Here is a 21475-nt window from a genome sequence, read left to right on the forward strand (position 1 = left end):
AAACACTGGTCAGACACAGAAAGGACAGCCATATTCAAGTCCAGAAGCACCTAGAGACCAGCAAGAGGTTTGGGGGTATAACCTTCAGGGAGTCAAAGCTCCTTCATCAGATAAGGGTGTTGAGCCCCTGAGCCCCAGCGGTGCCTGGGGTGTCCCTACTCATGGTCTGAGGAACACTTCCTCTGACCTCAGACAGGGCACCTGGGTGCAGCTGTGCATCAGTGGCCCTTTCCGAAGGCTAACAGGTCCTTAGTCGGCCAGTAGCTACATGGGAGCATCCTTCCCAGCCGTCCGGGCCGTCAACCTTTTTATTCCATCCCCACAATCTGGGTTCTGCCCTCGGCCCTTCCCCTGGCTCTTCCCTCAGAGCTTTTAAGGGTCTTCATCCAGCTTGCTTGCTTCCTCACCAGGCTAGGCCCCACCTCTTCTGTTAAGAACATAAGAACAAGCCTGCTGGATCAGACCAGAGTCCAGCACTCTGCTACTCGCAGTGGCCCACCAGGTGCCTTTGGGAGCTCACAGGCAGGAGGTGAAAGCAATGGCCTTAAGAACATAAGAACGAGCCAGCTGGATCAGACCAGAGTCCATCTAGTCCAGCACTCTGCTATTCACAGTGGCCCACCAGGTGCCTTTGGGAGCTCACAGGCAGGAGGTGAAAGCAAGGGCCTTCTGCGGCTGTTGCTGCTCCCAAGAGCGCAGAGGTCTCAGTTGGGCTTGTGGGCCTGCTCTAGGCCCCTTGTTGAGGACCTGGGTTTCTGACACGGCGTCGGCCATGCCTGGGTGCATCTCGGCCTGCCTTCCAGACCTCTTCTGCCACAGTGCGGTCTTTGGAGCCCAGGCAGCTGCTGGCCCAGGGAGGGGCTGCTCCCTGCAAGCTGCCTTGCTCCACGGGGTCTGTCGGGAGTCCCCAGACAAAGGGAACTAAGCTTACACCCCACAAAAATTGCTAGTCCCTAAGCGGCTTTTGGACTCTATGGTCACCCTCTGAAACAATATATAAAGGACATCATCCACTGAGCCTCTGTAACAGTTCAGGTAGTTGGGCTGAAAGGATGTGTTAAGGTCTGAAAGTCCTGGGCTGGAGAGTGTCCACATTAAGCAATACGGTTTGAAACAAGAATGGCCCCCAGGGGCTGTGTTCAGGGGCCATCCAGGTCCAACTGAATGTAGCCCCCCAGCCTCTGAAAGGGTGGTCGGGATGCAGAGTGAAAATTGGAACCCCCAGGGAGCTGTCCAGCAATGTCAGCTGAAGAGTAAGCGGCAAGGGAGCTGTCCAGGTAGTGGGGAACTGGGCTATGCGTACACGGCATTGGCAGCTTCTCCACAGCAGCAACACATCTGATCTGGACACAGTGTGTGACAGACTTCCCTCTGTGATACACCTCTGAAGATGCCAGCCACAGATGCAGGCGAAACATTAGGAACAAGATCCACCAGACCACGGCTGCACAGCCCGGAAAACCCACCAGAACCAACATCTGATCTGATTTGATTTATAGACCATCCTTCCGTGTCAATGAGCTGAGAGCAGCTCAAAACTATAAAAGAAGAAGAAGAGAGAGAGGAGGAGAAGAAGAGGAGAGGAGGAAAGGAGAAGAAGGAGGAGGAGAGGAGAGGAGAAGAAGAAGAGAGGGAGAGAGGAAGGAAGAGGAGGAGGAAGAAGAAGGAAAGAGAGAGAGAAGGAAGAAAGAGAGAAGAGGAGAAGAGAGAAGAAAGAGAAGAAGAGGGAGAGAAGAGAGAGGAAGGAGGGAGAAGAGAGGAGGAGGAGGAGGAAATATCCTCCCTTTCTCTCCTGTAAGGAAACTCAAAGGGGCTTACAATCTCCTTTCCCTTCCCCCCCCAAAAAATAAATGTTATTTGCATCTTTTTTAAAAAAAAAATCCCACTGTTCTCCTACTTCCAAGCTCAACAACATTATAAATAAAGTTTTGTTTGTTTGTTCATTTATTATTGGTTTTATGTGCCACCCTTCCCCAGCAGGGCCGATCAAAGAAACACTCAGGCCAAAAGCAGAGCCTTATACGATGCTCAGCAAAGTTGACGTTAGAGGGCTGTGACAGAGACAAGCGTCTCTGTCAGAATGGCGTTACCTCGATTCTGTTGAACTCGTCGAAGCAGGCCCAGGCTCCGGCTTGGGCCAGCCCTTTGAAGAATTTGCCCATGGCTTTGTAGTCGAGTCCATCAGAGCAATTGAAGACGACACACTGGAAGAAATGAGAGAGGATTAAAAGCTCCAGTGGACGCAGGACCGCTGCCCGCAATTCATGTTGCTAACCTGCCTTTTTGTTACTAGCAATTGTGGCAGCTGTGTGATCCTTTACATGCTGTCTCCCCAAAGCAGTTCATGTTGTTCTTTCCTCCATTTTACCCTCCCAACAACCCTTTGAGGTAGTTTAGGATGTGAGTGTGTGATTGGCCCAAGGTTGCCCAGCAAGCTTCCATGGCAAAGTGGGTATTTGAACCTGGATCTCCCAGAGACTAGACTAGCACACGATACCACAGTGGTTCACCACATCCAGGAATTTGACAAATGAAATTTGTACCATGACTGGGAACAGCTCCATTTGCTGCCTCGCAGCTTGGCATGCTGTTAGGATGAACATGCTGAAAACAAGGGCAGATCGGGAAACTGAAACAGCCAGGAGCAAGCCAGGAGCCGAGTGGCCCCTGCCTGTAGCAGTGAGGACAGGCATCAGTTTGCCTGTTCCCTCCTCCCATAAAGCAGCAGATAAATTGGACGCTTGTTTCCATTCCCACCGACGGCCGGGTCTAGGCTGAGCAGCCTTCATGGCTCCTAGTGGTCAAAGGCCAGCCAGAAACGTTCCCAGTAAGTTAAAGGGACAGTCAGTCTCTGACCAAAGCTGCCTTGCACCAATTCAGACCACTGGTGCTTTGATTGTGTGTTCCTGCTGTCAGGATCATGCTGACTGTGCTTGATGTTTTCTCTGAGTGAAATGCAAATGTTATTGCTATTGCAATGTCCCTCTCTTCCTTCCCCTCAGCAACCTCCGGGCGCCGGTCTACCGCTTCAAAAGAGGTGCGAAAGGTTCCCAAGTCCTTTGATGTTTGGTAGTATAGTGCAGTGACCATTTGGTGTGGAGTGCAACAGGGGGAGGGGGGCTAGTGAAATAAAGTAGCGAGATCTGAGTTTCCCACTCAGATCCAACTTTAGTATGTTACTCTTCATATCTAGGATAAACGCTGTAGAACCTTTCCACGGTCTCCGTTATTTCTATGCTCGAGAGTCTGACACCTGCATGGCAGGGGGTTGGACTTGATGGCCCCTGTGGTCTCTTCCCACTCTATGATTCTAGGAAATCCACTGCCGGTAACTCTCTACAAAGCTTCCAGACCACATGCTCACAAATTACACCTGAATGTACACAGGGCAGAGGGTCCTCTACCTTTTTGAGTCTGTGCACAAAAGAGCTTAGAGCTTCCCCTTTTGTTCTGGTCTTTGTGAACATCTGATGCAGTTTGGAGACGGCCGCCCACGTTCAAAAAAAGAAAACAGCTTCTCTCAACAGACTCGAGAGAGGTCGGGGCAAACGGTTATTTGGGTACCTGCTTCGCCAGGGCTTTTGCAAGGTCTTTGGTTGTTTCGGTTTTGCCAGTCCCCGCGGGTCCTTCCGGGGCACCTCCCAGGTTCAGCTTCAAAGCCCCCATTAACGTTCTAAAGACACGAGTGGGAATTAGCAGAAGGAACGTGATTCACGGGCTGACAATGGCACGGCTTTGTTTCTGATGCCTGTAATCTACTTTCCTCTACAAAGCAGTTGAGAATTGGGCATGCAAATAATCCAGAATGATTCTGAACAATTCTTAACTGTAAAAAAAAAAAACAACAACCCCAAAACAAAACCGTCCTGTTGGTACTTTTCCACCCGTAATTTAAACCCATAATTGCAAGTCCTGCCCTCTGCCGCCAACAGGAACAGCTCCCAGCCCTCCTCTGAGTGACAGCCTTTCAAATACTTCAAGAGAGCAATAATGCCCCCCCCTCAAACTCCTCTTTGCCAGACTCAACACTCCCAACTCCCTCAGCCTTTCCTCCTAGGGCTTGGTCTCAAGGCCCCCAATCATCATCCTCACTGCCCTCCTCCACACCCTTGCAATGAAGCAAAAACAAAACCCCAGCCCTGCGCTTGACCCTGTTTCTGCACGTATCTGTACACAGCCCGCAATTCTTACTCCCAGTCAAACCACGGAGCGCTAATCACCTGCACCTCTGCAAAAGGCCATTTCACAGCTATTACATGTCTGGCAGCTCTGAGGGAGGAAGAATTTGACATTATCGCTAATGGAAGTAGCACACAGTTATTATTTCAGTTCACAGCAGCAGACAAGATGAACCGGGAGGGGGAGCGGAGCCGTGTCCTCTACGGCCTAGCTCTGCGGATGTTTTAAATCAGTTGGATGAGTTACAGGGGGCTAGAACGAACTGCAGAAATGACTTATCAGGCTGCAGCAGAACAGAGACAGAATTGCAAATCTCCTGCTGGAGAGACAGTAAGAACGTTCCTCCAAAATCTTGCAGTCAGATGCCTGCAAATGGTTCAATAATTGCCTCAATTTATTTTAAAGGCAAACACGCCTTCGCCTAGAAATTTCTTTGCAAGACAGTGCAGAATTTAAGAAAAAGAAGAAGGAGTTTGGATTTATATCCCCCTTTCTCTCCTGTAGGAGACTCAAAGGGGCTTACAATCTCCTTGCCCTTCCCCCCTCACAACAAACACCCTGTGGGGCTGAGAGAGCTCCAAAGACCTGTGATTAGCCCAAGATCACCCAGCTGGCATGTGTTGGAGTGCACAAGCTAATCTAGTTCACCAGATAAGTCTCAAAAGTGGCAGAGCAGGGAATTTCCAGATTAGAGTGAACCTGCTCTTAACCACTACACCACGTTGGCTGACAGGAACTTGAGGAAGTGGGTTCTAGCTTGACGAGCTACTCTTTTATGAGTAGGTCATTTTTTTCCCCTACGGGGAAATATTCCACCCTGTGGGTCCCCCTGCAGCTGGAAATGAAAAAGCCCACAGAGAGATCTGGCACCCCGTGGGAAGTGATGCTAATTTTTTATTGCTTTCTCCATTTTAAACATTTTCCCCTCACTCTTCTCCCCCCTCCCCAAGTAACTTAAAAGAAACACAAAAATATAGTTTAATCCAGCCGCACACACCGACAGCAAGATGCTGAGTTGTAACAAAACAACTGAATCTCATCACGTTCTGTGTGTTTTCTCTTGATGAGACACAATTCAGAATCTGCTCCTTGATTGAAACGTATGACAATCGAAGAGAAGAACCGCCTCCTGTTCCGGGTCTCCCCAATGCTCAGCCTCCTCCCCTGACATCAAGATCCCAGCTCCGTACAATCTAGGTCCCCAGCGAGCCACACTGACTACAAGTAAGTTTTTGGGAAGGGGGGGGTTACCTATAGCATCGATCGGTGAGCGGCGTGATCACCAAGCGCAACGAGTTGCCCAGGTATTCGTAGCCATATCTGGCTTCTGTTGTGATCATCCGGACCATCACTTGACCCCCTTCCCAGTAATATCTCAGCTGAGAAATCCACTGGAAGTCGTTCAGGTCTGAAATTTTGTCCTCAGCCAGCTTTGCCACGACGTCGCGTGCTGTGGAAGCAAACAAGGGTTAGAAACCAGTCGGAACGTCCAGGCCAAACATTCAGCTCAGCTACGTGGCCCTGACTGACACGTGACGTAGACTCAAGCAGAGAGCGGGGTGGGTCTTCTCCAGCCCCTGCTATCAGAAATTCTTTCAGAGGGTCGGCCCTTCTGCATGCAAACAGGTGCTCTGCCACTGCGCGAGGGCCCTTCACCAACCTTCCAGATGAACAACACCAGTCACTTAAGAACATAAGAAAGAGCCTGCTGGATTAGACCAGAATCCATCCAGTCCAGCACTCTGCTACTCACAGTGGCTCATCAGATGCCTTTGGGAGCTCACAGGCAGGATGTGAAAGCAATGGCCTTCTGCTGCTGCCGCTGCTCCTGAGCACCTGGTCTGCAAAGGCATTTGCAACCTCAGATCAAGGAGGATAAAGATTGGTAGCCACAGATCGACTTCTCCTCCATCAATCTGTCCAAGCCCCTTTTAAAGCTATCCAGGTGAGTGGCCATCACCTCCTCCTGTGGCAGCACTTACATTTGTTATTCAAAGGCATTGTGGGTGTAAGGAATTCCATAGAAGCAGAAATAAAAGGCTTTTGGGAGTAAAAGTCCATTTATTAAGACATCTTAGAAAGCTCAAGTACACGCAGTGGCAGGAATGGCGCTTCCCGCCAGAAGCACAGGTTATAACACCATTCACCCCATCCCCCCTTCCTGCTTCCCATGGGAGCGGGTCTTCATCTCAGCGCCAAAGATAAAGTCTCGCCCGATGCATCTGGCCCATCGCCGGGCTGGAATGCACTCGGGTTACTTCACCATCAACACCACTGAATCCTTTACACTCTGCCTCCCTAAAGAAGACCCTTCCACTGGGTTTGCGGAAAAGACGCGATTGGAAAGAAAAAAACGAAATAAAGAATTTAAGGGGGGCTTCAATATTTTGGAATAAACCCATTGATTTATACCCAGAGAATATCCACCCGAGACCTAAATATTGCAAGCGTTCGCGGTCATGAAGTCAGGATAAGCGTCAACCGTAGTGCTGTGGCCATCAATAATAGTCGGTGAGGCCTCTCCAGTAGTCGTGCCAGGCATCGAGGCAGGAGCCTCCTTGAGCAAGCTGGGCCAGAAGACAGGATGGATGTTACTTGCAAGAGAGTTAGGCAAATCTAAGCGGCGGTGACATCATTAATCCTTAGTAATCTGAGAAAAGGTCCACAAATCTCTTACCAAGTTTGGAATATTTATGCGATCTCTGAGATTTTTTTTGTAGATAAAGTACACCCAGAGCCCACAGAGGAAAATCGGCGGTGTTTATCGCTTACAGTTTTAAGGAGTCCTTTGCTTGTTGTAAGCGGTCTGGACCCGACTTCCATCCCTCGGCTGGGATAGAAATCATTGTTGAAATTCTGGGGGGGTCCAAAGCTGCTGCGGGTAGTTGTGGCAGCGGCGGGGAAAGGGCGACCAGACACAATTTCAAAGGGGTTTTCTTTGTACTACTATGAACGCGTGTGAAACATTACTCATAAGCGGAATAAGCTTCGCACCAATTGTCTTGGTGGTAGTTGGTGCTCGCGTAAATACTACTCTAGGGTTCCTGTTACGTTCTCTCCGTCTAGCCGTCACTTTGAGCGTGGTGACGGCGGCGACTAACAACCCCAAAACTTTCCAGAACTTTTGAGATGAATTGGTGGGGCATGGTGGAGACTACCTTGAGCGGAATGGAATGAGTAAGAAGCATGTTGAATAAGCAACGTGCCTTAACTTAGCAGAGGCGGAGGGAAGTGGAAGCACATGGAATAAATAAGGGCCTTGCCCAGAGAATAAAGTCTACCACCACCCATAAAACCGTGTTTACCCATGACTTTTCCCGGGCAAATCTATGTAATAAAATCCATGGAGATGACTTCCCAAAGGCGGAGGCGAGCTACCGGAGAGGTTTCCAATAGTCCATAGAGGGCTTTCCGGGATGGTTTTGGCTTCTGCACAAACCGAGCAGCCTTTAATGTATGCTACCTCAATAATGTCTTCTCGCGTTCGCGCCACCAGAAGACTGCGGCCGGGCTAAATGCAGAGTTTTCAAAAGCCCAAAATGTCCAGCGAGCGGGCATGCGTGGCAAGCTTCAGAACCTGCTAGCGGAGGGAGGCACATACCAGCATTCCCACTAGCCAAAACCATTCTCCAAAGCGCAGTGGGAGTCTCCTTACCGGCCGCTGGAGAACCGTGCAGCCCGCCTCCTCCAGTTCCAGGAAAGGGAGGCGAAGAGACTGGGAATGGGGGTGGAGGAGAAGTGGGCCGTTTGAGATGGGGTGACAACCAACCGCCAACTGGGAGGGGGGGAAAAGAACAGTCGTGGAATGTCACCATTAGGCGAAACACCCCCTCGGTGGTAAACGCTGGCGATGCCAGCGTCAGCGGCGTAGTTGTTGGTTTTCCCAGGAAAAAATGGACTGTAAAGAGAAGCGAAGAAATACATTTGCGCCGAAGTTGTTTTGGACGCGGTTTTATCTTGAGGGTGGAAAGAGCTGCCAGGTTTTATGATCCGACCAAACTTGAAAGGGGTGCCTAGCCCCTCCAGCTTCAGTGGCGCTAAGTGGAAGTGCTACTTTGTGTTTGGCCGCGGTCTCTTTTGTCCCCACAGTCCAGTTCGGAGTTCGAAGCACCAGAATTTTTTTTGAATAGAAGCCAAACTGCACGCGGAACCAGCCTACCATCTTTATTTTTTTTTCTGCAACAGGGCTGCCCCAAGTGCTTTGTCCGAGGGCATCAGCGTGAACCACAAGCGGAGATCTGGAGTCAGGGTGCTTTAGGATAGGTTCGGAGGAGTAAGCGCATGAATTTTTAATAGTTGAAAGGCTGTTTGGCATTCCTCAAGACCAGGAAAGGGGCCGAGGGCTTGGCCCGGACAGTGGATCTTTACCCGCGAATTAGTGCGTAGAGGTCTGTGAGAGGAGAAGTCAGTTCGAAGCGGGTGGTGGTATAAAGTCCACGCGATAGAAATTATGCAAAACCAAAGAAGCATTTAGGTTCTTTGCACGGTAGTTGGTGGGAACCGCCAGAGCCATTTGGAGGGACTATTCGTCAATTTTAGCTTAGGATCAAATTTTAAGCCCTCGAGGCGAGATCGATAGCTTAAATAGTCAATGGAGGTCTGATGAAAACAGCAGCATTTGGAAGTTTGGCAAAAGAGAGAGTTTGTCAAGAAGCAAAGCGTTTTCCCAATACCTCTCGAACCAATATTTCATGCTCTTCTATGGTTTGTGAGGTAAAATTCACAGAAAGCGTCATCTAGAAATTATACAACGGCAACTCCCTTGTACAGTAAAATCATGGAGAACTTAGATTGATGGGAAGACGCGTAAAGCTCCGGGGGGGCCCCACTTAACCGAGTGGCATTATTAAATATTCCAAACTGTCCAACTTATTTGTTAAGCGAGGGTAAAGGGTGTTCATAATATTCAGCGAATTCTGACTCTGTAGTAAGCTTCTCCTCAAGTCCAATTTAGTAAAAATCGTCCTTTTGCGGTACATCTAAAAGGTCCTTGATCGAAGGCAAAGAGATATTTATTGGACAAGGGAGACGCGTACGAAGACCTCGATAATCTGTTGCAAAGCCGTAAAGACCCATCTTTCTTTTGACAAACAACTGCGGGAGCAGCGTGTGTGTGTTTAGCCCTACGCCCATTATGAACCAGCGAGAGCAAGGTTCTTAACTTGTCCAAAGGAGCCGCGAAGTTCCTTCCTTCTCCTCATTGCTGGGACTCATCGCGGTAGATTCTACCAACTGGGTAGTTGTGCCCTAGTTCATGAACAATTTTACAGTCTAAGTGTCTCTGTGGGGTGTAGCGGCTGATGCAGCATTCCTGCCACAGAAAAAACTCTGGCTAGATCATGATGTATGCCAGGGTGGATGCCAATAGAATCGGGAACAATCACTGGGGAAACCAGGGGAGGGGTGTGTTAATCAGGAGGCGTTGGGAGTTTTCTCCCAATTCATGTGTTTACCGCGCCGAGGAGGGTCAGTGAATTCTATAGGATCCGTTCTTTTTTTTCCAAATGAACTTTGGTTCATGTAACAATAACAAGGCATGCCCAAAACTATGGAGTGTTTGGCCACTGAAGTAAAAATAAAACTAATTTTCTCCCAATGAATTGGTATGGGAGGAGAGAACGGCTGTGTGTTTGTACTGGGCGGTCCTTAGTTCGAGGGAGCTTACCTGCCGTCCATTTTTAGGTGAATGGTATGGCTTAAGCAGCCAGGGGGTGGTCCAGAACCTAGCTCCTCATACCTGGGGCGCATTAAGCCAGTGGGGAGCAGCGAGATCCACAAAAGGGCGAGGCTATAATGCGGTGATGTGGCTAAGCGGGAGGTTGGCCAGAAATGCTTAGCGAAACCCAGTAATGGGAAGGCTGCCTTCACTCACAGCGTCAGAAGTCGGGCCCATGTCCATGGGGGGCTGAAGAAAGGCAAACAGCTGCTTCCCCTCTAGATGCGCTCGTTAACCGGTAACCGCTTTAGAGCAAGAGCCTGTGGGGCTGACCCTGACCCACCTGCGTGGTTAACCAGTTTGGCAGGCGAGATCGCTTGGCGGAGCTGGGCGATTTGGTTTTGTTTCTTAAGGACAGTTGGCGTAGATGATGGCCCTCGCTTGAGTAAAACACAATCCCAGTTCGTGACGGCGTTCAGAGAGTAGTTTCAATGGTAGAGAGGCTGGACTGGAAGCGACTGATGAACTGGTGGTGGTTTTACCGGTGGAAAGGCGCACTCGCTTAAGCTGGCGTATTCCAAGCGAAGGGCGCCACTTGGGACCCCAACTGGATCAATCTGCAATGAATGCACGAGGAACCGAGATTAAACACGTTTCGCGTAGCTTGCATCCACAGCATCTGAGAGTAATGCAGCATTTCATGCGTTCAAGGCCACTCAGGAGGAAGTCGAGCAGCCGCCGCCCGCGAAATTCCGCGGGCAAATTCTGCAAACAGGCGGTTGCCTTGCTGGATGGTTTTTGATGGATGCCGGATAGCTTCATTCACCGGTAACCTTGGATCTTGAAAGCAGCTCTTAAGGCTTGGAAGGAATCACGGGCACTGTCGAGAGTCCTCATCCTGCAAATCCAAAATAATGATCCGCAGAACCAATTCGGCTGCTGCCCCATCCAGGACTGAACCGATGTCCGTATTTTTATCAGCTCAGACGGTTATAAATCATCATAAGTCTTCAAGTGGGCATTGAGTTGCAAGATAGAAGTAGGGGAGAAGTTTGGGAAGCGGTCCCCATCAAAAAGCGAGGGCTGGTATGTCGGGGGACGGTACGGTAGCCCGTTCGGTGACTGCAATCTTAAGCCTGGCGCCTGAAGGTGGTTGTAGCGGCGAGGTTGAGCTTAAGGTTGAGGCAGGCAGCTGTTCAATGCGGGGAGGGGCGAATGGTAAGCTGGCGGTGCAGCTGGCGTTTGGGTAAGCCTTGGCAGGTTGATTACGAATTACCGTACGAAGCCCCTGGCACCGGCCTGATCCAGTAACAACCTAGGCGACTCCAACTTGGGGCTTCCCTGGTCTGCTGCCTCCCTTGAGTTCCCTCTTCCAGCGCCAGCCAGCTCCCTCTCGCTGAGTCAATGCATCCATGAATTATGGCATGCAAAGCAGCTTTTCTGCGTTCCCGAATTTAGCCAAAGTTAAGTCCGTTTAAGGGCTTCAGTGAGCTTAAGCACTGCGTCGCGCAGAAGCCTGAAAGCAACTACCGGCGTTGGCGTTGTAAAATCCAGTCTGGAATGTTCCAGGACTTTATCATGGACTGACTTAGATTCTGGAGCATATTATTGTGTCGTTGAGACGCGTCTTTGGCGCGGTCCAACTTCGAGCTGAACTTCTTTCACGTTGCTGTTCACCGGTCCCTCTGCAGGTTTTGGCATCTTGCCAGCAACTGGTACGTTCCTCCTCTCCATAGCTGGGCGTTCACGGTTCCATGCCGCTTGGGCATCTTGCGCCAGTCGCCCACTTCCTCATCCCAGTCCTCTCTCGATGGGAGAGAAGCGGTCCGGCTAGGGAATGCAGGCTTTTCTTCGGACTCTTAAAATTCGTCTGGAAGCGAGACATCAGGCGGAGACTTACCGTTGCCGCGTAATTAGCCACGGTAGCTCCCAGGAACACCTATCGGAAGGTGCGTTAAACTGTCGCTGGGTAATGGCGAGGATTAGTGAGTTCGATTGGGAATGCCGATACCGGACACCCCTCCCAATTCAGAGTTTAGTCCGGTGTCCTTTGGGCCGGAATTTGCTGAATTAACAATACCACGGTGAAGTTCCTTGGGAGCATCACCAAAATCTGAGTCAGGGAATGAACCGTTCAATGGATTCCTGGGTTGCGCTATGAAAGGTGAAGTCGAAGCCCGTCTCCTCCATGACAGGTTGCATCTGAGGTTTTGTAATCCACCGCAGCGGGTAGGAATCCGATCCACGAGGCTTCGATCCATAGACAAGCCCGCTAAGCGACTCATGGAAGTCCCCATGGTGCGATGCCGTCCGTCCCTACGTTCCAGCGAGGAGTAAAGGAGGCTTCGTGCTGATCACGAGGGAAGCGGGGAAAAGAGCCACCAGCGAAGCCCGTTCTCCTGCCGGTTCCTCCAGATCCAGAAGGTCGAAACCGGTCGAACCCTCTTTAGAGCCTACCGCTTTTTTACCTTCCGCCCAGTAACATTCCAACCTCTCCATCGCCAAGAGACAAGAGGTCCACTGCACAGGAATATAGATGAATTAGGATTCCTGCCACAATGTAAGGAATTCCATAGAAGCAGAAATAAAAGGCTTTTGGGAGTAAAAGTCCATTTATTAAGACATCTTAGAAAGCTCAAGTACCACCGCGGTAGCAGGAATATGGCACTTTCCCGCCAGAAGCACAGGTTATAACACCATTAAACCCATCCCTTCCATAGCGCTTCCCATGGGAGCGGTTAGTCTTCATCTCCAGCGCCAAAGATAAGAGTCTCTGCCCGATGCATCTGGCCCATCGCCCGGGCTGTGGAATGCACTCAAGGTTACTTCACCATCAACACCACTGAATCCTTTACACTGGGAAACTGTTCCACCAAGAAATTCCCTAGGAGAGGTCTAGTAGGCATGGACTGGAGAGTCAAAATGGCCCTGGAGCAAACCAAGCTGAACGCCCCTGCCCCTCCCATGCCAAAAAAGGGCTCCTGGGACTTGGCTCTGTCTGTTCTGCCTTGCCAGCAGCCTTCCAAGGCAGTGGTACGCTAGGAATTTCCCTGGCAAGTTAAATAGTCAGTCCCCCTAAGCAGGTGTAGATTCAGCTAGAGTAAAATACCCTTAAGTTCAATTTAAGGGATTCGAGCAAATGCTGAGCTCTCAAGCGTCCACAGATGATGTTTAAAGATGTTGAATTATGCACACCCATGCCCATGCTCCTTCGGATGGAATTCATGCAAAGAGGCCTTGCAGCATTTCCTTTCACGTCCCACATCCACTGCATTCTTCCACGCCCTTACATGGCCACTTACCGTGGACGTCAATGACGGTCAGCGCCCCCAGTGTCAGGCGGGCCCCGCTCGATAGCTTTCCACGCACCAATTCCACAATCTCTCCGATCTGCATGTTGCTCTTCTCCAAAAAAATCTGCATGGCCCCCACAAAAAATGAGAGATGCAATTCGTCAAGGGAAGCAACCGGCTGGCTGTCATAATGTAACACTCTCATGCACAGAGCTGTGTGTGCTCTCCACCAACACATGGGCAGAGCAAAAAAAGAAAATACCCCTACAACATGAACACGCAGGGCTGGGGTTGAGGTTCCTACAAAGCTAGGGATACCCATGGTTTGGAGGGGGAAAATGATATTACAAATTGCAGATAAACCCTCCCCAAATGGTACACGAGCCCCGTGGCTCAGAGCGGTAAGCTGCATTACTGCCGTCAAAGCTCTGCTACAACCTGTGTTCGATCCCAACGGAAGTCGGTTTCAGATTGCTGGCTCAAGGGTGACTCAACCTTCCATCCTTCCGAGGTCAGTAAAATGAGTACCCAGTTTGTGGGATAAAGCGTAGATGACTGGAGAAGGCGATGACAAACCACCCTGCAAACACAGTCTGCCTAGTAAATGCCCTGGGTCAGTAGTGACCTGGTGCTTGAACAGGGGACTACCTATACCTTTTACAAAGGGTACCGGTGATGTCTGTGGCACGTCGGGTTGCCATGACAAGCCAAGGGGCCATGCAAATGCATGCTAGAGAAGGCTTGTGTCTTTCTACCTGCTGACTATAAAAAAGTAGGCTTACAGGTAATGTCCTTTCTGCTATGGCTTCTGATACTTCCTTTGTCCAGAAGATTGACGACACAGAGATAACTATTTGTCCGGGCCACTGAAGCACCCACGTTTTGCGAGGAACCTTTTAAAACACAGGGATAGATCGTATCAGTTGCCTTGAGCGTGCTGTGACCTTAGAAAGGGAGGGATAGAAGGTCAAATGTTTGTATCGATGCATCGATACGAGCCACACAAGCAGCGTCTCTTAGAGCAGATCCATACATTTAAATTTCCCCACATTGAAAGAGTCTGACATCATGTGAATTCTGAATGCCGACTGTGCATTTCATGACTTCACGGGACTAAGTTGGTCTTTTAAGAACAAGTACGTCATTATTACCTGAACATACCCTCCAATGCCATCTTCTATGACTTGTCTGATGCTGGAAAGCATCATGTCTTCAACTTGCAGCAACCATTTCTCAACCATGCCCTTAAAAAAAAAAGAAAATTGTCAAGAATCATAAGGAATCTAAGGGAAACAGGGATTAATGGGAGAAAAAAATTAGGACACAATGGAGAGAAATTCCAGAGGGGTCTGGCGCATCAATGCTTAAGGCACTGCGGCAGAAAAAGCTTCAAATGTAGAATCCAGTGAGATACTGCTTAGATGGAATTTATTCACAGATTTGGCAGTATCAGAATTGGACTCAACAAAACTTAGAATAGTTAGTAGTTAGCTCTCTACAAAAAACCAAGTGTCCATCATGTCAGGGTTTAAATAGACCCGTAGTGGTGAACCTTTGGCACTCCAGATGTTATGGACTACAATTCCCATCAGCCCCTGCAATTAGCCATGCTGGCAGGAGCTGATGGGAATTGTAGTCCATAACATCTGGAGTGCCAAAGGTTCGCCACCACTGAAATAGACTGTTCAGATACATCATACTCTGCCAATTCATAAGCGTTAAGGAGTGATGCGTGCTACTCTGATGGTCAATCGTATACACGTATGGCTGGATCTTGTTTTCATCTATGCTCTGCATCGTAATCCAGTATGTATTACATCACTGGTGTATCTTCTGGCCCTCCCCACATCCTTTTTCTACACATTGCAGTTTTGGGTATGTACATCTCTGCCAGTTGAATGTTAACATTTTATGTATCTGATGACGCGAGTCCTGGCTCACAAAAGCATTTACCACAATAGGCCCTTAATCCACATAGTCTTCATGGCGCTACTCGGTTTTGCAATTTTTACTGGACAGCACACTACAGTGGGAACTGCCCAGGAGGTATTGCACAATGTAAATCTGCCCTGTTTCCAATATAACCTTTAGGTCTGTGAACAGAAGTTGTCTGATGAGAATCTAAGCACACGGGACTGAAGAAGCTGGTGGCGCACTGTTACAAATTTGCCCCAAATGTCAGTACCCACTTTATGTCCTATAACAGTGGGGGTGAACCTTTGGCACTCCAGATGTTATGGACTACAATTCCCATCAGCCCCTGCCAATTGGCCATGCTGGCAGGGGCTGATGGGAATTGTAGTCCATAACAACTGGAGTGCCAAAGGTTCGCCACCACGGTCCTATAAGATCAAAAGACCAGTAGTTACGCATGTTATGATCCATGAAGCCATCAGATGTGCAACCTGAAAAAACCTTAACCTGTGTGGTGTCATGATACTATGGGGTATATCATGGACATGTGATGAAACTATATAGAATATTCAGCGGGGGGGGGGGGGGGGGAAATTACCTTGGCATGCGCTGGGTAGATCTTCTTTATAAAAGGAACGGTTTCTTTCTCCGAACTGATCATGCCCGTAATCTCCAAGTCCTCCGTAAACTCCAGTTTAGCAATTCCCTCAAAGCACTTTTTCAAGTGCGGCTGGACACGCAGAGGGTCTTTTGTCTCGGACAAAATCTCCAGCAGCTCGTCGTTGGAAAGGAAGAAAAACCTGTCCAAAATACACATTTGGAAAACAACGTGTGTGGGGGTTTTTTACATCAAAAGCAGGGATGCAGCAGGGCTGTACCTTGACGATCCCTGACCATACAAGGGAACATTATGTTTCAGTCAGTGAGCACTTGGCTTGCGTGCCAGAGATCCCAGGTTAGGTCTCAGGTCAAGGGAACCACAGATGACAGGGCTTTCATGTGCAAAGATATATTTCACAACTACTGATCTGAAAGGCTAAAGGGTACTAGACCTTATATATTTCCCCAAGACAAGACCTGGAGGGCTAGCTTAGAAGGATGAAACTCAGCTTCGTTATTACCTTGCAAATGAATTAATTAGTGTTCCTTTGATGCAAGCCAGGGATTTTTAACAGGCTTGCTGGTGGAAATAAGTTGGCTGCAGCTTGACAGTAACTTGGTGGTGGAAATTACTGTCAAGCTGCAGCCAACTTATTGTGACCCTGTAGGGTTTTCAAGGCAAGAGACAAACAGAGCAAACGCAGCAAGAGACAAACGGCCCCTTCACAGCAACCCTGGACTTCCTTAGAATGAACCCTTAGACATTCCTAAGAATGAACCAGGGACCACCCTGCATAGCTTTCAAGATGAGATGAGACTGGGCTAGCCTGGGCCATTCAGATCAGGGTACTTTTGAACCTACCTTGGAAAAAACAACCTTTTCTTTTCCAGGTAAGTATTCAGACCCTTCTGGATATCTTCCAAAAGAAGATTTGCTTCCCGGAGCCTGTCCAACATCTTTGGCTGTTCGGTTGCAATGAGGACTCTGGTATCTTTCACCTATGAAACAAGAAGGATATCCTGCGCATTAGTTTGCATTTTGTGGAATAAGAAGTCCACAGAAGACCTTAGCAATGTGGAAGGAAGGCGGCATGGCATAGCCCGATCTTGTCTGATCTTGGCAGCTGTGCAAGGTGAGGACTTGGAAGGGAGACCTCTGAAAAAGGCTCTGCAGAAGAAGGCCATGGCCAAACACCTCTGCTTCTCCCTTGCCTTGAAAGCCCCTTGCTGGGGTCACTATAAGTTGGAAGCCTTCATAGAGGTCACGTTCCCTATACTTGGTTTGGGAGACCACCAAGAAAGACTCTTGACAGAGGAGAGCCATGGCCAAACACCTCTGCTTCTCCCTTGCCTCAAAAGCCCCTTGCTGGGGGTCACTATAAGTTGGGCTTAGCTGGGCCACTGCCCGGTTGGGAGGCCACACCAAGAAAGACTCTGTAGAGGAAGGCCATGGCCAAACACCTCTGCTTCTCCCTTGCCTCAAAAGCCCCTTGCTGGGGTCACTATAAGTTGGAAGCTAAGCCGGGTCACTACTTGGTTGGGAGACCACCAAGGAAGGCTCTGTAGAGGAAGGCCATGGCTGGGTCACTACTTGGTTGGGAGACCACCAAGGAAGGCTCTGTAGAGGAAGGCCATGGCCAAACTCCCTTGCCTCAAAAGCCCCTTGCTGGGGTCACTATAAGTTGGAAGCTAAGCAGGGTCACTACTTGGTTGGGAGACCACCAAGAAAGACTCTGTAGAGGAAGGCCATGGCCAAACACCTCTGCTTCTCCCTTGCCTCAAAAGCCCCTTGCTGGGGTCACTATAAGTTGGAAGCTAAGCTGGGTCACTACTTGGTTGGGAGACCACCAAGAAAGACTCTGTAGAGGAAGGCCATGGCCAAACACCTCTGCTTCTCCCTTGCCTCAAAAGCCCCTTGCTGGGGTCACTATAAGTTGGAAGCTAAGCTGGGTCACTACTTGGTTGGGAGACCACCAAGAAAGACTCTGTAGAGGAAGGCCATGGCCAAACACCTCTGCTTCTCCCTTGCCTCAAAAGCCCCTTGCTGGGGTCACTATAAGTTGGAAGCTAAGCTGGGTCACTACTTGGTTGGGAAGGCTCTGTAGAGGAAGGCCACTACTTGGAAGGAAGGCTCTGTAGAGGAAGGCCATGGCCAAACACCTCTGCTTCTCCCTTGCCTTGAAAGCCCCTTGCTGGGGTCACTATAAGTTGGAAGCTAAGCAGGGTCACTACTTGGTTGGGAGACCACCAAGAAAGACTCTGTAGAGGAAGGCAACGGCCAAACACCTCTGCTTCTCACTTGCCTCAAAAGCCCCTTGCTGGGGTCACTATAAGTTGGAAGCTAAGCAGGGTCACTACTTGGTTGGGAGACCACCAAGGAAGACTCTGTAGAGGAAGGCCATGGCCAAACACCCCTGCTTCTCACTTGCCTCAAAAGCCCCTTGCTGGGGTTGCCAGAAGTCGACTGCGATATGACAGCACTATATACATACACATACACACACACACACACGTGGAGCTTTGTTGTTTTATTTACTGATTTCCTACTTTTCTCCCCAGTGGTGACGCAAAGTGACTTCCAACCTCGTTCTCCCTTCCTCCCTCCCTCCCTCATAACAACCACCCCAGTTAAGTTGAGAGAACCCAACTGTCCAAGGGCACCCGGTCAGCTTCCGTGGCAGAGTGACAGATCTGACACTCTAATTAGTCTCCCGCTCTAACCACTAGTCTGAGTTAAGAAGAAGAAGAGTTGGATTTATATCCCCCCCTTCTCTCCTGCAAGGGCATACAAACTCCTTTCCCTTCCCCCCTCACAACAAACACCCTGTGAGGTAGGTGGGGCTGAGAGAGCTCCGAAGAACTGTGACTAGCCCAAGGTCACCCAGCTGGCATATGTTGGAGTGCACAGTCTAATCTGAATTCCCCAGTTAAGCCTCCACAACTCAGGCGGCAGAGCGGGGAATCAAACCCGGTTCCTCCAGATAAGAGTACACCTGCTCTTAACCACTATGTCACTGCTGCTCACTGCTGTTAGCACTCACAAATTATGTATTGATCTTCTCCGAAGGAGTCAGGACAGGCCAACAGTTTGCTGTCTCACCTCTATCATGACAGAAGCCATACGAGTGGGCCATGCGGTTCGCAATTGGCCCACACTTGCCCACCAAGCTGTGTGGCTCAGCAGAGATTTGACTTCCCAGGGACGAGGCTGTCGGCAAATGTAAGGAAGGTGAGAACTTACCGCTTGGACCATGATGTCTTTCCAGTAGCCGTCGACTATTCCAAACTTCCTGCCCTCTTCTGGCATTTGAGCGATGATGTCCTCGGAGCTGAAGATGGGTTCCAGGTACAGCCACGTGGCCTGGCATTTTAACCAGTTGTCCAAGATCTCTTGCATCAGGACCAGTTTCTCCTCCCACCTCTGTGGAGAGGAAATTCCCCTTTCAGCTTTGTGTGGAGCTCACCTGGATTCTTAGAAGGGAAACAGTATTTGCCCAGGAAAAAAGTTTTGAGTCCAGTTTGCACCTTTAAGAACAACGAAGTTTTCTTACTGTAAGCCTCCGTGCGCATGCGTGAACATCATACAGATGTTAAACAGAAAAGAAGACAAGATGGCTGGTTTCTGGCCACCCGACGAGCTTCACAGCTCGAGGCAACGGAACAGGAAGGAATGTGGGTGGAGGGGAGAGTCTCCCCAGACCAAGGCTCTTAACTACCATTCCATATTGGTACGAGGAGGGATGCGGGTGGGTGCTACCATGGTTTTGCGATTGTTTTATATGTTGATGTTTTACTGTTGTTTTTATAGTCGCTTTGTAAGCTGCCTTAAGACTTCCGTATAGGGCAGGGTAAAAATCAGACAGACAGACAGACAGACAGACAGACAGACAGACAGACAGACAGACAGACAGACAGACAGACAGACAGACAGACAGACAGAGGACATGTATATATACAAATATAGGACTTATCTGTAAATAGTGTGTATGGATAGAGAACTTATATAGAGAGAGAGAAAGCACTTAGCTGTAACTATTGTTGACAGACAGACAGACAGACAAGACAGACGACTTGTATATATAGAGAGATAGAAGACTTAGCTGTACCTTTTGTGTATAGGTAGGTAGATAGAAGACTTGTATTGATAGAAATAGAGCACTTAGCTGTAACTAATGTAGACAGACAGACAGACAGATACAGATACAGATACAGGACTTACCTGTACTTGCTGCACTTAATATGTATAGATAGAGAACATGTGTATATATATATAGATAGAAGACTTAGCTGTATCTAGCATGTATAAGTAGGTAGCTAGGTAGGTAGCTAGGTAGGTGGGTAAGATGGATGGATGGATAGATGGATGGATGGATAGATTTAGCTTTAAAAGGGGCTTGGACAGATTGATGGAGGAGAAGTCGATCTATGGCTACCAATCTTGATCCTCCTTGATCTGAGATTGCAAAGGCCTTAGCAGACCAAGTGCTCGGGAGCAGCAGCAGCAGAAGGCCATTGCTTTCACATCCTGCATGGGAGCTCCCAAAGGCATTTGGTGGGCCACTGCGAGTAGCAGAGTGCTGGACTAGATGGACTATGGTCTGATCCAGCAGGTTCTTTCTTATGCTCTCATGCTCTTTAGATAGACAGACAGACAGACAGACAGAGATAGAGAGATAGAGAGATAGATAGAGAGATACAGAGAGAGAGAGAGAAAGAGAGAGAGAGAGAGAGAGAGAGAGATTGCCTCTCCAAATGTTTTATGGGAGAAAATATTTAGGGAACAACAACTGGACGGAAACAGATGGGACGACAGATGTCCCGTTTCTTCCTCTTACCCGGCATTCCGTTTCTATTGGTCTGATAAACGGAGAGCCACACATCGTCTGAGTCTTGACAATGTGATCATCTAGCAACAGCTGGATGTCATCGACGGCAGACAGAATACTGGTGTCCTGCCAATAAAAGCAAAACGGACGGGCTGAAGGGCATCATTTAAGTTCTGATCCTCTCCGATCTTCAATCGCTTCTATCAGGGAGGAAGAATTAGAGGAATCGCCTCCACCGGGGCTACTGAAAAACAGGGGGGCTCACCGTGTCCCTGTACTTGACGAAACAGAAGCATATGGTAATCCATTCCATTTTCATCTTCTCCATGTTCTTCTCTAAGGAGTACTCCTTGCTAGCCGCTGCCCCAATGGGCTCCAATCTACAGGGGAACAGAAAGTGAGGAATGAAGTAAGAACAAACTGATGCAACCTGGAAGGCAAAAAAGAAACAGCAGAGAGGAAAGTTTTCACCTGCTTTGACTGTCAGATCAGCCAGCCAAAGTTTTGAAGGGCCCATCCCCATACAGGTGCACAGACTACTTTTCCCACCTGTCTCTGTACAACTGGGAGGGCTCTCTATTATTGAAAGTCTTCAGGCTCTAACTGGGGAGCAGAAGGCTAGGCTAGAGAGCCCCTGATGTCCCCTCTGACTCTATGAGTCTAGGACTCCATGATTACGACCCTATATCGCTGGTTCACCACATGCACTTTCTGTTTGTTGCACATAAGAAAGCAGACATAACCATGAGGAACTCTCTGGCCCCTTCCGTGCGTGCGGAATAAATGCACTTCCAATCTACTTTCACAATTGTTTGCAAGTGGATTTTGCAATTCCGCAAGTCAAATCCAGCTGCAAAGTGCATTGAAAGTGGATTGAAAGGGCATTATTCTGCATGTGCGGAAGGGGCCTCTGTGAGAACAGGGTTCCAAATCATCGCACGACAAGAACAAAATGCCTTCCCACAAATATTTTGCGCATGCCGTTCTTAAGTTCAGCCCAGTTTTTG

At 49.1% G+C, this 21475-nt stretch overlaps 1 protein-coding gene across 1 annotated transcript in view; it reads right to left on the reverse strand.

Annotated features, from left to right (window-relative positions):
* DNAH3 (dynein axonemal heavy chain 3) overlaps positions 1–21475 on the reverse strand; it is a 103026-nt gene that overhangs the window by 48742 nt on the left and 32809 nt on the right. The window contains exons 20-30 of the mRNA XM_048492850.1: positions 20734–20848; positions 20478–20594; positions 18884–19063; positions 16505–16641; positions 15641–15842; positions 14280–14372; positions 13911–14021; positions 13138–13252; positions 5431–5629; positions 3565–3673; positions 2091–2204 (exon numbers count right to left, since the gene is read on the reverse strand). Of these exons, the coding sequence (XP_048348807.1) occupies positions 2091–2204; positions 3565–3673; positions 5431–5629; positions 13138–13252; positions 13911–14021; positions 14280–14372; positions 15641–15842; positions 16505–16641; positions 18884–19063; positions 20478–20594; positions 20734–20848 (1492 nt within the window). The remainder of the gene's footprint in view (positions 1–2090; positions 2205–3564; positions 3674–5430; positions 5630–13137; positions 13253–13910; positions 14022–14279; positions 14373–15640; positions 15843–16504; positions 16642–18883; positions 19064–20477; positions 20595–20733; positions 20849–21475) is intronic.

The sequence above is a fragment of the Sphaerodactylus townsendi genome, linkage group LG04 (genome assembly GCF_021028975.2).
Source record: "Sphaerodactylus townsendi isolate TG3544 linkage group LG04, MPM_Stown_v2.3, whole genome shotgun sequence".
Taxonomy (NCBI): Eukaryota; Metazoa; Chordata; class Lepidosauria; order Squamata; family Sphaerodactylidae; genus Sphaerodactylus; species Sphaerodactylus townsendi.